Source organism: Pelophylax lessonae (genome assembly GCF_965119305.1).
Source record: "Pelophylax lessonae genome assembly, chromosome: 6".
Taxonomy (NCBI): domain Eukaryota; kingdom Metazoa; phylum Chordata; class Amphibia; order Anura; family Ranidae; genus Pelophylax; species Pelophylax lessonae.
This window is the reverse complement of record NC_138773.1, coordinates 260,355,492-260,370,510: the sequence shown is the minus strand read 5'-3', so window position 1 is coordinate 260,370,510 and position 15,019 is coordinate 260,355,492. Positions and strand designations below refer to the sequence as shown.

Sequence of the window (15,019 nt, the reverse complement as noted above, 5' to 3'; positions counted from 1 at the left end):
GTTCTAACAAACTGAGCTTTCTATTTTGCTTTTGATACGTGTATTAACCCCCCTGGCGGTAATCCCGAGCGTGACTCGGGGTGGATTTTTTAGGTTAGGATCGGTAACCCCGAGTCACGCTCGGGGTGGATGTGCAGAGAGCGCAGCGGTGTTCTCTTACCTTCTCCTGGCGATCCAGCGATGATCTCTCATTGCTGTGACCGCCAGCCGAGAGTCCCGCCGCTCCTCCGTCCTCCGTCGGTATGATGACTTCCTAGTTCCGTTCCCTACAGCAGCAATGCTGCATGGGAGCGGAACTAGGAAAGGAAATTAAAAAAAAAAAAAAAAACGTTGCACAAAACACAAACACATAACACATTTTATATTTTATATATATATATATATATATATATATATATATATATATATATATATATATATATGTGTATATATATATGTGTGTGTGTGTGTGTGTGTATATATATATATATATATATATATATACACACACACACACACACACACACACACACACACACACACACACACACATATATATATATAATATATAATGCATGAATTATAATCTAATCAATAATATAATTTTATTATATATATTATATATTAAATAATAAAATTATATTATTTATTCGATTATAATTCATGCGTTTGTGTTTCAAATTTATCACATCTGGGATGTCTACTAGACTCTTGTTTTGGTCAGGTTTAAGTCAGTAATTGTAGGCCTATAATACATAACGCCAAATTTCCATGAAAACAATTGTACCGCTTTTGGTATGTAATTCCTGACAGAATCATACTGCCAGGGAGGTTAAGGGTGACTCTGAGAAAAGTGTTTGTTAATATTTGCAGTCAGATTCAGGCTTTTTTTCCAAACAAAGCAAAAACGTCCTCTGTCTATTCAGGACAAAGCATTGGGTTTATCCGCACCAACCGCAGTAGTGTATACTGTACTTACTTTCCTTTGCTCCCTTACTGCTCCTTTCGATCCTAAAGACTGAAGGAAATACCTCTTTCTTCTGGGTACGAAGGAGCATATTAATCTATGGGGTTGATTTACTAAAACTGGAAAGTGCAAAATCTGGTGCAGTTGGTCTTGGTAGCCAATCAGCTTCTAACGTCAGCTTGTTCAATTAAGCTTTCACAATAAAACCTGGAAGCTAATTGGATTCTGTGCAAAGCTGCACCAGATTTGGAACTCTCCAGTTTTAGTAAATCAACCTCTTTGTGACAGAGCTGGGGAATACATAGTCCTTTTGCAAACTAAGACTACAAAGACTCATAGCTTACACAAGCCACTCTTGGGAGATCTGCATTAAAGTGTACCTGTTGCATTTACTTACATGGTCAAATGATTTACAGAAGTCTGGGTAAGGAGCTAAATGCACAGTTTAAATACACAGATTAGCCACACATTATAAACAAGCATCTTGACAATATGAACACCTACCTAATAATAAGTAGGTCAAACTAACATCCGCATGAATGGCAGGACCCAAAGTTTCCCAGTGGAACATTGTGTAATGCATCACTTTCCTTCTTTCCATAGTGCACCTGGTGATGTAAAAGAAAAAATGTGATTTATCTGACCAGGCCACTTTCTTCCATTGCTCTGTGGTCCAGCTCTGATGCTCACATGCCAATTGTAAGCGCTTTTGGTTGTGGATGCAGGTCAGCATGGGCACCCTGATCTGTCCTCAGATAAACTTCAATTTACTGTGTGTTTTGACACCTTTCTATCACAACCAGCATTCACCCTTGTAGCAATTTGGGGTACAGTAACTTTTCTATTGGATCAGACTACAAAGGCCAGCCTTCGCCCCCCATGCGCATCAATGAGCCTTGGTCACCTATGACCCTGTTTTCCTTCCTTGGACTACTTTTTGTAGGTCTTGAACATTGCAGACCAGGAACATCTAACAAGAAATGCAGTTTTGGAGTTGCTCTGACACAGTATTGTAGCCATTACAATTTGGCTCTGGCCAAAAGTCACCCAAATCCTTACCCTTGCCTTTTTTTTTTTTGCTTTCAAAACAGCAACTTCAGGGACAACATGAAGTTGTCCCTGAAGCTTGCTACCTCATATATCCTACTCACTTTCAGGTGCCAGTGGCATGAGATAGTCAATGTTATTCACTATACCTGCCAGTGGTCATAATGGCTGATTGGTGTATGTGTATGTGAACTGTTTAACCTTCCTGAAGATCTGTAACTCTTTTAGGAGATCTGATTGTGCAATGAATAAATGTCATCAGACTGTTGTTTCCGTGTCTAGTAACTACAGTATTTGTTGCTATGCAGTGTTTTTTCAATGAAATTCCACTTTAAATTAATGCACCTTTTTATCTTTTTGCCTTTCTGCACAGGCATTAATGAGTGTAATGATCCCTCAATCAGCGGCTGTGACCATAACTGTACAGATACACAGACCAGTTTCTTCTGCTCTTGTCGGCCCGGATACAAACTTATGTCCAATAAGCAGACTTGTGATGATATAGATGAGTGTACAGAATCCCCTTCCCTGTGCAGCCAGATCTGTGAGAACACTGCCGGCTCCTACATCTGTAAATGTGCTCCAGGTTACATCCGGGAACCTGATGGTAGAAGCTGTCGTCAAAACAGCAACATCGCCCCCTACCTCATATTCAGCAACCGCTATTATCTAAGGAACCTGACCGTTGATGGACAGTTTTACTCACTTATTCTGCAAGGCCTGAGCAATGTGGTGGCTCTAGACTTTGATCGAGTAGAAAGTAGGCTCTATTGGGTTGATGTTGGAAGGAGAGTTATTGAGAGAATGTTTCTTAATGGAACCAACAAAGAGACAATCATTAACAATGATATTCCAAGTGGAGAGGGCATAGCAGTTGATTGGGTTGGCAGGTAAGAAAATGCTGACATATTTTAGGAATGCAAAATATGAAAAAGTATACTTTTGTACCCACAGTGAGCACTAATGTAGAGTAAACACATTTGCATTAAAGTATATGTAAAGGTAAGATATATTTTTAGTTTTTGAATGAAGAAGTGTTAAAGAGAGACTCTCACTATGCTAATGCATGACAAAGTCCTCCAACCCTATATTTTCACCTTACTTGTGCTCCATTGAATCTCCTTGCTCCCTTGCAGCTGGCAAGAATACATGGCGCTTTCAGGTATGGGGCAGCATACGACTTAGTCTCCTGTAAGAGTGCCTGGCCCTAGTAGCCAGTCACTAGGTGTAAGCACAAGGCATAATGAGGAGAAACACATCATCACTCCCATGGGGTCCCAGTGCAGATTTTAGCACTGTCTGCAGAGGAACAAGGAGCTACAAGGAAGCGTAGGTAAGGTGAGTATATGGTAGTTGGTGGATGGCTTTTACAGAGACACTGTCATCTGGTCCTTCATGGCTACTAAACATTTTCTGGGCCAGAAAGTGATAAGCATTAAAAAAAAATGCTATAGTTGTCAGACTAGAAGATTTAGGAAATTCCACCGATAATGAAACCTGTTCTAGTGATGGTATATTTATCAAGCAGTGAATGTGACTTTTACCAAGCATTCACTGAAAGTGAACAAGTCACTGTCTTTTAAACACATGTACCAGGAGGATTCAGCTGCAGTGAAAGTTTGCTGAAAGTCAGTTACTGTTTTATAAATGTACCTCTTAACAATAATATATATATATATATATATATATATATATATATATCTTTGGGGGATTCTAAGTAATTTTCTAGCAAAAAATACTGATTTTAACTTGTAAGCAACAAGTGTCAGAAAAAGGCTTAGTCTTTAAAGTGGAGTTCCACCCAAAAGTGGAACTTCCGCCTTGAGTAGTCCTGACCTCCTGACATGCCACATTTGGCATGTTATTTTTTTTTTGGGGGGGCGGGTACCTAGTTTTGGCAGGTACCCGCTCCCACTTCTGCTCAGAGTGCCGCGACGCCCCCAGCAGAAGTTCTACTCTCCCCCTCTCTCCCTGCAATCTTCTGGGACATGTTAGAGGTCCCAGAAGATTGCTGGCCAATCAAGACGCACAGTGCGACTCACGCATGCGCAGTGCACACCCAGCTGTGAAGCCGCAAGCTGTCACAGCCGGGTGCCCTCACTAGTAATGCTGGCGCCGCTGAGACCAGAGGGAGAGGCTTCGGGCGGCCACATTGCTGGATCATGGGACAGGTGAGTGTGTGTTCATTAAAAGTCAGCAGATATACTTTTTGTAGCTGCTGACTTTTAATAAACACAGAAAAGACTGAAACACCACTTTAAGAGGTTAAACTGCTCTCACTTACAGACGGAAGTTCATTCCTTTGATCTAAAATAATGGAATGATACATTGTAAATCATTGTGTTTATAGTTATCTAGCAGCCTTAACTATGTTAATAAACATTTGTGGGAGGCTCTTTTTTTTTTTTTGACAACTGTGAGTGAGTAGAGAACAGCTCTGTAAGAATCGAGGACATGCTGTTTTAAGGGGGGGGGGGGGGGGGGTGAATCAAGAGCGCAATTTTTTTAATGATTTATCGTGCAGCTCTACTGTTTATGATAACCAGAATCTTCTATATTTGATTTTCAAAGTTTAACTGAACAAGTTAAAGTTAGAAAATGATTGGTTGCCCTACACAGCTGCATACGATAAATTCCCCCCACTATATTTTCCTTTTTCACATTTTTTTCTTTTATAATGCAAAACATCAACTATATCCCTTATTTTCAAATTGAAATGTTGACTTATGTGTAATAAACTTAAAAATAGAGCAATGATTAACAGTATACAGTAATACACATGAACAGCATTGTAGGATCCTCTTGAGTTCATTGCAACCAGTGTTTGCTAATATGTAGAGCATGTACAACATTCATTTCTTCTCACTCTTAGTTTTTCCCATTTCTTTTTAAGGAAGTTTGTAGGATACAAGAAGTTCTGCCTTCATAGAGCGTATCTACACCAAGTATCTCATCTTTTTGTTGTGTACTTGCCTGCAATCCTGTTTAAATTGCATGGATGTACAACCTATTGGCATCAAACAGCTTACATAGTCTAATGAACAGTAAAAGAGCCTTAAAACGAGCCCTCGCTCACCTCTCTAGCTGCTTGTGCTGTAAAATAATTATTTCCCTAAGAGCCTCCAAGATCACAACATGGATCCTGAATTTGAAAAAACTGAGATCACTGTTCCTCTGTTGTGAATTTAGAAAGTTAACTTCAATTGCTACAAAAAATCTAAAAATGTTTACATCTACAAAGATAAATTAGGGTTTGTTAAAAGGACCTTTACTACTTGCTCGGTTAATGTAAATACTTTATTGCGCATTGTCAGAGCACAAATTCACTTTAGCTCTGTCAGTCAGGTATGACAATCAGTATGTTGAGTCATGGAAAGGTTTGGTGTTTTCAGGGAGCGATTGGTAGGATGGATGTATTAATATTAAACCTGTATCTCACTTTAATGTATTTTGTGTTTTGGATTTCAGGAAGTTGTACTGGGTGGACGCCTATAAGGATTGTCTTAGCGTGGCCGAGCTTGATGGAAGGTTTAGGAAAAGACTGGTGGACCGTTGCGTGGATGCGAATAACACCTTCTGCTTTCAGTACCCCAGAGCCATCGTGGTGCATCCAAAGAAAGGGTATGATGTTTAATAAAAAAAAAATAAAATTGCCCTTTATTTCTTGAATTGCCAAACTTATAGGTATTATGCTGTGCTTGACTCTAGCCTTGGATTTGCTATTTCCTGAAAGGTAAACAGCTAACGCCATAAAACAAGATTCTCTTTATATCAATATCTACTTAACATTTCCCTCAGCGTAGCAAACCAGGTGTCTTTTTGGAAGCTCATCCATTAATGCTGCAGCGACTGAATTTCCCATTGACGATGATTGCTCATGATTTCTCTTCATTACATTTGAGCAAGTGACTTGGAATAATGCCAGACTAGGCAAATTTATCACATTCAATATTCACATTTTGATAGATGTACAATGTTTTCCTGTCTCTATCTGAAAGCATTTAGCAAATACTTGAGCTAGTGGCATAAACATTTAATTTGTATTAGTAACTTGGCTGCCTTTTATTGATTTTATTATTTTTCATTTGTGGCTTTGATTGCAAAATAACAATAAAGTTTCCCAACAATTGAAAAAGGAATGAAGAATTATACCAAGATAATGATGGGCTACATTCTTTAATCCGCTTCAGACTAAATACTTCTTGCTATATGATACTACTTTGTCAGAATATTTGCCCTGTTTTGCAATTAAACTTTATTATATGATTGTAGGTGCATTATTTTTCAAAGTCCAGTATTGCTCAAACCCCCCCCCCCCAAAAAAAAAAAAAGTTATTCTTTCAATGTTTTTGTTCTTGAAAATTGGTATGGCTGGTTTCGATGTCAAAATAATGGTAATACATTTTTCATAATTTGCATTTCACATAAAAAAGAATACCTTAGTCATACCAATTAGGCTGACACTTATAGCATATGTTCTATTTGGGTGCATATTTACCACTTGAAAAGTTATCAACTGAAAAACAATTATCACAAAAAAAAAAGATAACGCTAGGGTACTAAAGCTAGCTATATACAGTACATATTGATTTCACTTGTTTAGCCTGTGGACTGAACAAGAGAAATCTAATAGATTCCTCCATCCACATGAAACAATGGCTATTCAGACAGCTGTTGCACCTGCAGCTGTCTCAATATCCAAACAGTGACTGTTTTTGATTGGATGCAGTAACAGTTCAGCTGATAGATTTCCATCAGCAGCTTTGACTTTTCAATCAAAGCTTGTGCAGCTGGGTGGTGCTGCATGGCAACCTATGGCTCGAGTTGGCCTACTTTACTCTTAACTTGAACCTAACCTCCTACTCCAACCCTGAACATCAATCTAAATCGTAAACATATCTTAAGCCTTAGGCTTAACTCCTAATGAAAGTATGGCCTTCAACCCTGACACTAAACCTCAACAAAATCTTAAATCTACCATTTAACCTTACCCTAAACCTAACTCAATGCAAAACTATGTTGTAAAACTAACAGATAAACTCCTAACTTTAAACCTCAACCCAACCTAAAACTCCAAAATCAGCCTTGACTGTATTAATTGTATTACTGGCAATTATTACAGAAAAAATTGCAGGGAGAGCTCATGTCAGAAATGTAATTGAACACACATAAACAAATCTGTACCATAAATATTTACACTGTGACCATTTTTGGCACTGATAGGTACTGGGCCAAATTATTGATGTCATTAAATACCTGCAGCAAAATGCAACTGATCCTTGTTTGTAAATTAAGAAGCAATTGTAGGCAATAAATCAGTGAGCTGCTTTTTATGCTTTGTGGATACGTTCCTACTGTGCTAAAGTGAATGTTTCTGCCTGTGTATTGTTTAGTTCCTTTCCTTCATATTTAACAGTGATTGTGGGTAGTTTTGACGAGTGATGTCATGAGGTTTGAGCTGGGAAACTTCTCTTTTATACTCTGTTGTGTTGGTGAAGATACTTTGGGGTTGATTTACTAAAGGCATATGTAGACTGTGCACTTTGCAAAGTGAAAAAGAGTAATAAATGGTACGCTTATTCCAATCCCCTTATAACATATTACCTAAACAAATAAAAATAGGATTGTAGCCATAGATTAGTCTCACAACATTAGTACGATGTGTCTAATCAAAATAGAGTTAATAAATGTGCAAAAAGTGTTGAAACAAACATGAAAGTCCAAATTAACCATGCAAGTGTTCTGTCCAAAATCAGTTGTCTATGATAGATGTGCCCAGAAAAACTCGTTATAAAGGTCTAATAAAGGTGAGTAAATAGCCTGCACCAGCCACTTTTTGGTGAAACAGCCGCTCAACTCACAGATTGACCCTCGGGTCATACTGACCTCTTACGAAAGATAGTGATGATAATCTTCAGCTTCTGAACACTTCCCCCCAGTGCAATCTGGGTCACCAGATCCACACTTCCCTCCACTGATCCCTCTGTGGGATTAATATGAATCTTTGCCTCCTGTTAACAGTACTTTATTAGCAATAATAGCCACATTTATTAAAAATAAAATATAACTGCTCACATTAAAAACTATATAAACATTGCATAATCTAGTCAAACTGGATGAGTCGTCTCCTCACCGCTATTCCATGCAACGGAGTCACTGGAAATGACGTCACTGGCTCCACCCCAAAAAAGAAAAATTCAGAATTTCTTTGATCTATATTTGTCCCAAATCAATGGGGTTGATTTACTAAAGGCTACAAGACTGTGCACTTTGCAAAGTGCAGTTGCACGCTGCAACTACAGTTGCTTCAGAGCTTAGTAAATGAGGTAAGGCTTCACTTTGCAAAGCGTATCCAATCACATGCAAAGAAAATGAAAAAACAGCATCTTTCCTTGCACGTGACTGGATGATGTAAGTTTGCAGACCTTCCCCTCATTTATTAAGCTCTGGAGCAACTGTACTTTGCAAAGTGCACAGTCTTTTTGCCTTTAGTAAATCAACCCCTTTGGTTTCAAAGTTAGAGCTAGCCTTCAACCAAGGCACACAGTCTGCCTTTTTTCAGGCTCAGATCCAGAGGCATTTTGAAGTCAGGAGCTTAGCATCTGTAGGGAGTTTGTAATGTAAATTCGTGTTAGAGGCAATGTTTTACAGGATATAGCAGACAAGTTTAATTTATTTCTACAGGGCCAAACGTGTGTGTCCCAAAGCAGAAATGATACAGATGTTGCCCTACCTTCTTATTGTTGAATCTATTGTCATATGTGAGTTGGTCCCTGAATACTTTAGTGTTATATAAATCTAATATATAATGTCCTTTTTTTGACAGGCATGTATACTGGACAGACTGGGGAGACAAGCCATATATTGGCAGGGCTGGAATGGATGGCAAGAACAAAACTGTTATTATCTCCACTAAGTTAGAATGGCCAAATGGACTCACAATTGATTACAGCAGTGACAAGCTCTACTGGGCTGATGCCCACTTGAACTACATTGAGTACGTACATAGAAGAATAAAGCAACTCGGTAACTGTTCATACAACATATACAGTCCATGCCATCACTGATTCTGACATTGTCAAACATGTTGACTTATTTGCCATTGTTAGGTTAGCCATGCATGGGCAGATGTCCTCTAGTGACCCAGCTGCTCTGAGCATTATTAACAATGAGAAATATGTATGATGTCAACTCTACTACCCATGGCCACCTGTTACAATATAGATTAAGCTTTTTTACATAACCATCCCTCTAATAATTATCAGAATAAAAACACTTTTAAATAGATCATAGTTACATAACCAATCCAAATTGTAAACTCCGTTCACACTGGGGCGACCTGTCAGGTGACCTGGTCGCCTGACAGGTCGCCATAGGTCGCCTGCCATAGAGTAGCTGTGGATCCTTTCTAATAGGAGCGACACAAGTCGCTCCGACTTAGAAAAAGGGTCCGGAGCTTCTTTGGGGCGACCTGGAGCGACCTGCATTGACTTCAATGATATTAAGTCCGTGCTGGCCGCTCCGAGGTTGCGGTGTGAGCTGCGCACCGAGACCTGTGAGGTCGCCCCGGAAAGTAGCGTCGCCCCAGTGTGAACGGGGACTATTTATTTAGTTAATGTTAAAAGCAAAAACAAACGGACAAGAAGGCGCACACATTGAATAAATGTTATTTATTTATTTTTTTTCTTTTTGCTAATGCACTAGGTGCATGTGCCTTCTTGTCTGTTTGTTTTTGCTTTTGAGGAGGACCGCATCCGCCTAGCATCCAGAATTATTGTTGTCTTTCCTGCTTTCCACTACAGAGGATCTCATAGTGCTGGAAGTGATTGCTAGCGTGTGTTCTTGCTAAAGGCAATTAAAATAAATTTTCCAAAAATTAATTTGCCACTATAAATGGGGACTTTCAAGTATACAATACATAAGAGCCTTAACTGAGATATGATACATATTACATTGCATAATTTATATACAGTATGTGGTTTTATCTGTCACAATTGAGTGCATCAATATGTCTAAATTGCTGATTTGTTTCCTGTATCAGTGTCCCCTTCTTCAAAGGAACAATAGTATGTAGTATCAAAGTATCTTAAAGTTAGTCACTAATGTCTTCCTTGATAAGAATAGAAAGGTGAGTATAAGGATATAAGGATAAGACTAACCCTTCTAAATGTCTATTAGATGGCAGGGAACTTACTCCTCCAAAAGGATCTGCCCCCAGACAGAAACCAGGTCTCCCCTTGATTGCCCAAGGGTACAAGGGGACTGCCACCAGGCTAAATAAAATTCTGATATTTTAAACAATGATTGGATAGTGAAGAGGTTTAGCAAATGAGCTTAGATGCAATGTTTGTCATTGCTTTGACAGTGCCTTCAAATTGTTTTTGACTGGCACTAGCAGTGGAATCCCCAGAAAGCGTCTTACAGATTTTGAACACTCTAATAATAAGATTTTTTTGTAGTCATTTCTGCCTTTGGTTACTTTTACAAAACCATTATGTGTCCCAAAGTTAGCATACTAATTGATTTATTATTTATTGATGAACGTGGTGAATATTGCCAGAATCAGAATTCATACTCTATTACATTGTCAAATGAACCTGCCTGTAAGCAGATGCAGTCTATGTTCTTCACTGCAGGTGGCATTTGACCATAGTGGCAATGCAGATGATGGGGGGGGGCGCTGTGAGGAACTTGGTACCTCTATGATTTCTTTGGTCACAGGGAGACAGCTATTCATCTACAGAGCCTTTTTTTTTTTTTTTTTAATGCCCTGGCTCCCGGGCTTGGCACGCATTTTGCAAGTGCTAGGAGCAGGTCCCATGGCTGTCAGGGACAATACTTAGAGTCAGGGATAGGTTCAAGAGGAATAGGGAAAGTGCAGGGACTACACCAACCTCTCCTAGGAAGCCTCCCCATTGGTTTGGACTGGCCAGACTGGATTACGCTCCTTGTGGCAGATGTTGTCGACATCTCCAGGTCTTCAGACTACTGTTCCATGCTGTTATAGTTGTAAAAGGCCCCAAATGGGTTTCCTCTCCACCAGGCCTGTTTGTACTTACTGAACTTTTTTACAATATATTACTATTGCCAAACTTGGACTCTGTGTGCTCACTGCCTACCACACAACACTGCACCTAGCCCACATGTTTATTAGGAACCCTTAAAAATTGAGAACATAGTGAGCGTACCACACCAATGATAGAAGAGACACATTTGTGGCTATCTTTGAGATTGATACTACATATAGCTCTGGTGGAGGCTAATCCAGGAAACACATCAGGATCTTGAAAATTGATGTACTCAATTCTTTATTTACTTCATATCAGAGTAACATTGGATAAAACATCCAACACATTTCAAGAGGCTACAACTCTCCCCCTTCATTAGGGATACAAAACAAACAGGAAAAACCTATGTTTTCCTGTTTGTGTGTTGCTGCCCTGATGAAGGGGGAGCATTGGAGCCTCAGAACAACTTGGGTGTTTATATCACATGTTGCTCTGATATAAAGTAAATAAAGTGATCATCTTGGATTCTATCACTGGCACTCCCATTACCTTTCAGTTTTTGGATTCCATCTACTGTATAACTGGTTCACAACTATGCTCTGCAGTTTAGAGTACTTTTAATGGGAATCTATAAGGGCTCATTCACTCCTAAGTGTGAACATTACGATATCCTCTGCAATGTGTGCACATGAGTGAATGGGCCCTCAAAGTGGATTAATTCTCTTGAACAGTAATAGGCATGCTGCATTGTTGTATGTTTATGCACCCTAAGCATAAATTGAAATGCATGGCAAATGCATCCCCTGCATTTTAAACAAATTCACACCATGAAAAATTCCTATGTTAAAATTATTCACTTTAATTTGCATATTGAATGAAGAAAAAAACACACACACATTTGCATCAAAAAAGCATCAAAATAACATGCTTTCCTGCAAAGTTTTGGCTTGTGCACTTTCAGATGAATGCCTGTGCATTTTCACAAGGTGTGTCTTCAAATCTGTAATGTTCAAAAATGCAGTGAAACAATGTAATACAATGCGATGCATATTGTAATAAAGATGTCAAGAATAACAAGAAGGGCACAATGGTCTCATGTACTACATTAAAAACCATTTACAGTAATATGATAAAAAACCAAGGCCTCACAGAGCAGTACAAACAAGAGTGAGTCATACTTCTACCTAAACATTCATAGCCTTATAGCTTTTGTGAGTTTATACATTTTCATTGTTTAAAAATAAATGTTATTTAAGGTAATGCAAGAAGCAGTTGCACCTTTCTTGTTATTTTTGTTATTTAGAATTAAAGATTCCCCAATTGGAAGAGTGTGGCATAGCCTGAAGTATTGTCTGTTACCATATTGATATTTCTGACCATTCATTTCTCTGCTTCCAGGCTGCCTGTTTTTTTTACAGGACTTTATCTCTGTTTGGTTACATGTAATATTATGTAATAGCACTTTTGGTCCAAACTTTCATCTGCGTAATCGGATTACCTGTGTTAAAACAGAACATCATGAGGGTTTTATTGGTATTATGTTGTTTTAATCTGGCACTGTTTGTACCTGGTTTTTGCAGCCAGAGTGATCAGGTCTGTGTGGGTTAGATGTTAGCCTCAGTAGTGTTCCTTTCTTACTATCCTATAGATTCTCTGATCTGGATGGCCAACACCGACATGCAGTGTTCGATGGGACTCTGCCACACCCTTTTGCAATTACTGTATTTGAAGACACAATATATTGGACTGACTGGAACACCAGAACAGTGGAGAAGGGAAACAAGTATGATGGGTCCGGGAGAGCCATGCTGGTCAATACCACCCACAGGCCCTTTGATATTCACGTTTTTCATCCATACAGACAGCCTATTAGTAAGTACAGACTTCTTTTTTGTAATATTGATAGTTATTTGATTGTATTTACTTACATTGTTATATTGCTAATGGATTGGTTGAGGACCCCTTCTACTGAATATCTTCCTTATAGGGCTGCCACAGAAGTTGAAATATACAAATAAAAAGAAAAAACATATATATAACTCTTATGCAACCATGGCCACTCCTGTGGCAGCCCGGTAAGATAGACATTTAGTTAGGGGTCTGTAGTCATTATTTTTTACTTTGCACTTCGAGTGTGTTTGATAGTTTTCTTTCCACAGTATTAGAGGTATAGGCTATGAGGTCTGTTCATTTTTCGCTGTTTCAATAAATTGGTTGCTGTGGGCAAGTTTTAGGGATGAGGGCACTGATTTTATCAAAATTGAGAATGTTGAAATATTCAGTTTATGTTAAAGTGTGTGCAAACTCTAACTTATCCTAATTGACTCCTTTTGGTTTGTAACACATGAAAGTGTTTTTTTTTTAATCTGTTCCAAAAGTGCCAAAAATTCTTGTGGATCCCGAACAAAATCCAATGCTGTCCTATGTTTTCTCAAACATTTTGATCAGCCTTGTCGACTACAGAACACCTCTACCTACAGTATGCTAAGGCGATAAGGGGAGGGAAAGTGCTCTGTAGTCCTAACACACTTCCTGTCCTAAGGTGACAACACTGCTCCTTCACAGGTACAGTACAGTAAATAATCAGTGGCACCCTAGGGCAGGAACTGTTTAACTGTCAGGATCACAGTGAATAATAGAAACAGGAATGAGTTCAAATTGCAATATTTTTCTTTCTATACTGCTACACTCCGCTACAGGTAAGTAATGGACAGTGTTCTGGGGGAGACCAAGGGGTGAGAGCACAAAGGGTGTGACAGAGGAGAGTATGAAAATACAGAGAGTTTGTTATAGTCAGGAAAGCTAACACAGAGTCACATGCTCTCCCATACTGAGACGTATTGGGTACTTCACAGGACTCCAGCTACCATGCAGAAGGGGAGGGGAGCAAGGTGGAGGTGAAGATAAGTAACAGAGATAAACTTTAGGTACCTGGTACCAACATCCCTGTACTTAGATATAAGTAAAGCTCTGAATTTACAGAGTTCTCGTATGGACGAGAGAGAGAGAGAGGAGGGCTTGGTTACACCAATTTGGATGGGACTTTACCGGTACCAATTAGAGAAGTTAGTAAAGACAAGGAGGGATATAAAATATTATAGGTTTATTCAAAACATTAAAAAATTCATCTTATAAAGAAGTTTTGGGATGAATATTGATTTACATAGAGACATACAGAAACAAACAGAGTGCACATATGTACATGGACAATGAAATATATCACATGAATAGATGAATATAAACATATAGGACCATATCAAGTGGCTGATGGTTGCTCAAAGTGAATAAGCCATAGGTTCATCCACTATGGCAGTATTCAGCGCCCGCCTGACATGTTTTGCCACAGGGGCTTCTTCAGGGGCATAACATACAGTATAGTGATGGTCGTATTGCTATATAAGGCATAAAACAAAAAAAAAATTGATATTAGAAACAAAACAACATAGAAGTTCGCATTTTACATGGTGGTACATGCCAGGTGCCGTGCGGGTCCCCAGGGAAACAAAATTCCCTCTACTGCTGAGAGAGCCCCTCTCTCTCAGCAGTAGAGGGAATTTTGTTTCCCTGGGGACCCGCACGGCACCTGGCATGTACCACCATGTAAAATGCGAACTTCTATGTTGTTTTGTTTCTAATATCAATTTTTTTTTTTTTTCGTTTTATGCCTTATATAGCAATACGACCATCACTATACTGTATGTTATGCCCCTGAAGAAGCCCCTGTGGCGAAACATGTCGGGCGGGCGCTGAATACTGCTATAGTGGATGAACCTATGGCTTATTCACTTTGAGCAACCATCAGCCACTTGATATGGTCCTATATGTTTATATTCATCTATTCATGTGATATATTTCATTGTCCATGTACATATGTGGTCTCTGTTTGTTTCTGTATGTCTCTATGTAAATCAATATTCATCCCAAAACTTCTTTTTAAGATGAATTTTTTAATGTTTTGAATAAACCTATAATATTTTACATCCCTCCTTGTCTTTACTAACTTCTCTAATTGGTACCG

The 15,019-nt window shown here is 38.9% G+C and overlaps 1 protein-coding gene across 1 annotated transcript in view; it reads left to right on the top strand.

Moving 5' to 3' along the window:
- The window catches only part of LRP2 (LDL receptor related protein 2), a 369,604-nt gene that overhangs the window by 237,313 nt on the left and 117,272 nt on the right, over positions 1 to 15,019 (top strand). The window contains exons 50-53 of the mRNA XM_082260064.1: positions 2,367 to 2,883; positions 5,462 to 5,614; positions 8,820 to 8,990; positions 12,650 to 12,873. Of these exons, the coding sequence (XP_082116190.1) occupies positions 2,367 to 2,883; positions 5,462 to 5,614; positions 8,820 to 8,990; positions 12,650 to 12,873 (1,065 nt within the window). The remainder of the gene's footprint in view (positions 1 to 2,366; positions 2,884 to 5,461; positions 5,615 to 8,819; positions 8,991 to 12,649; positions 12,874 to 15,019) is intronic.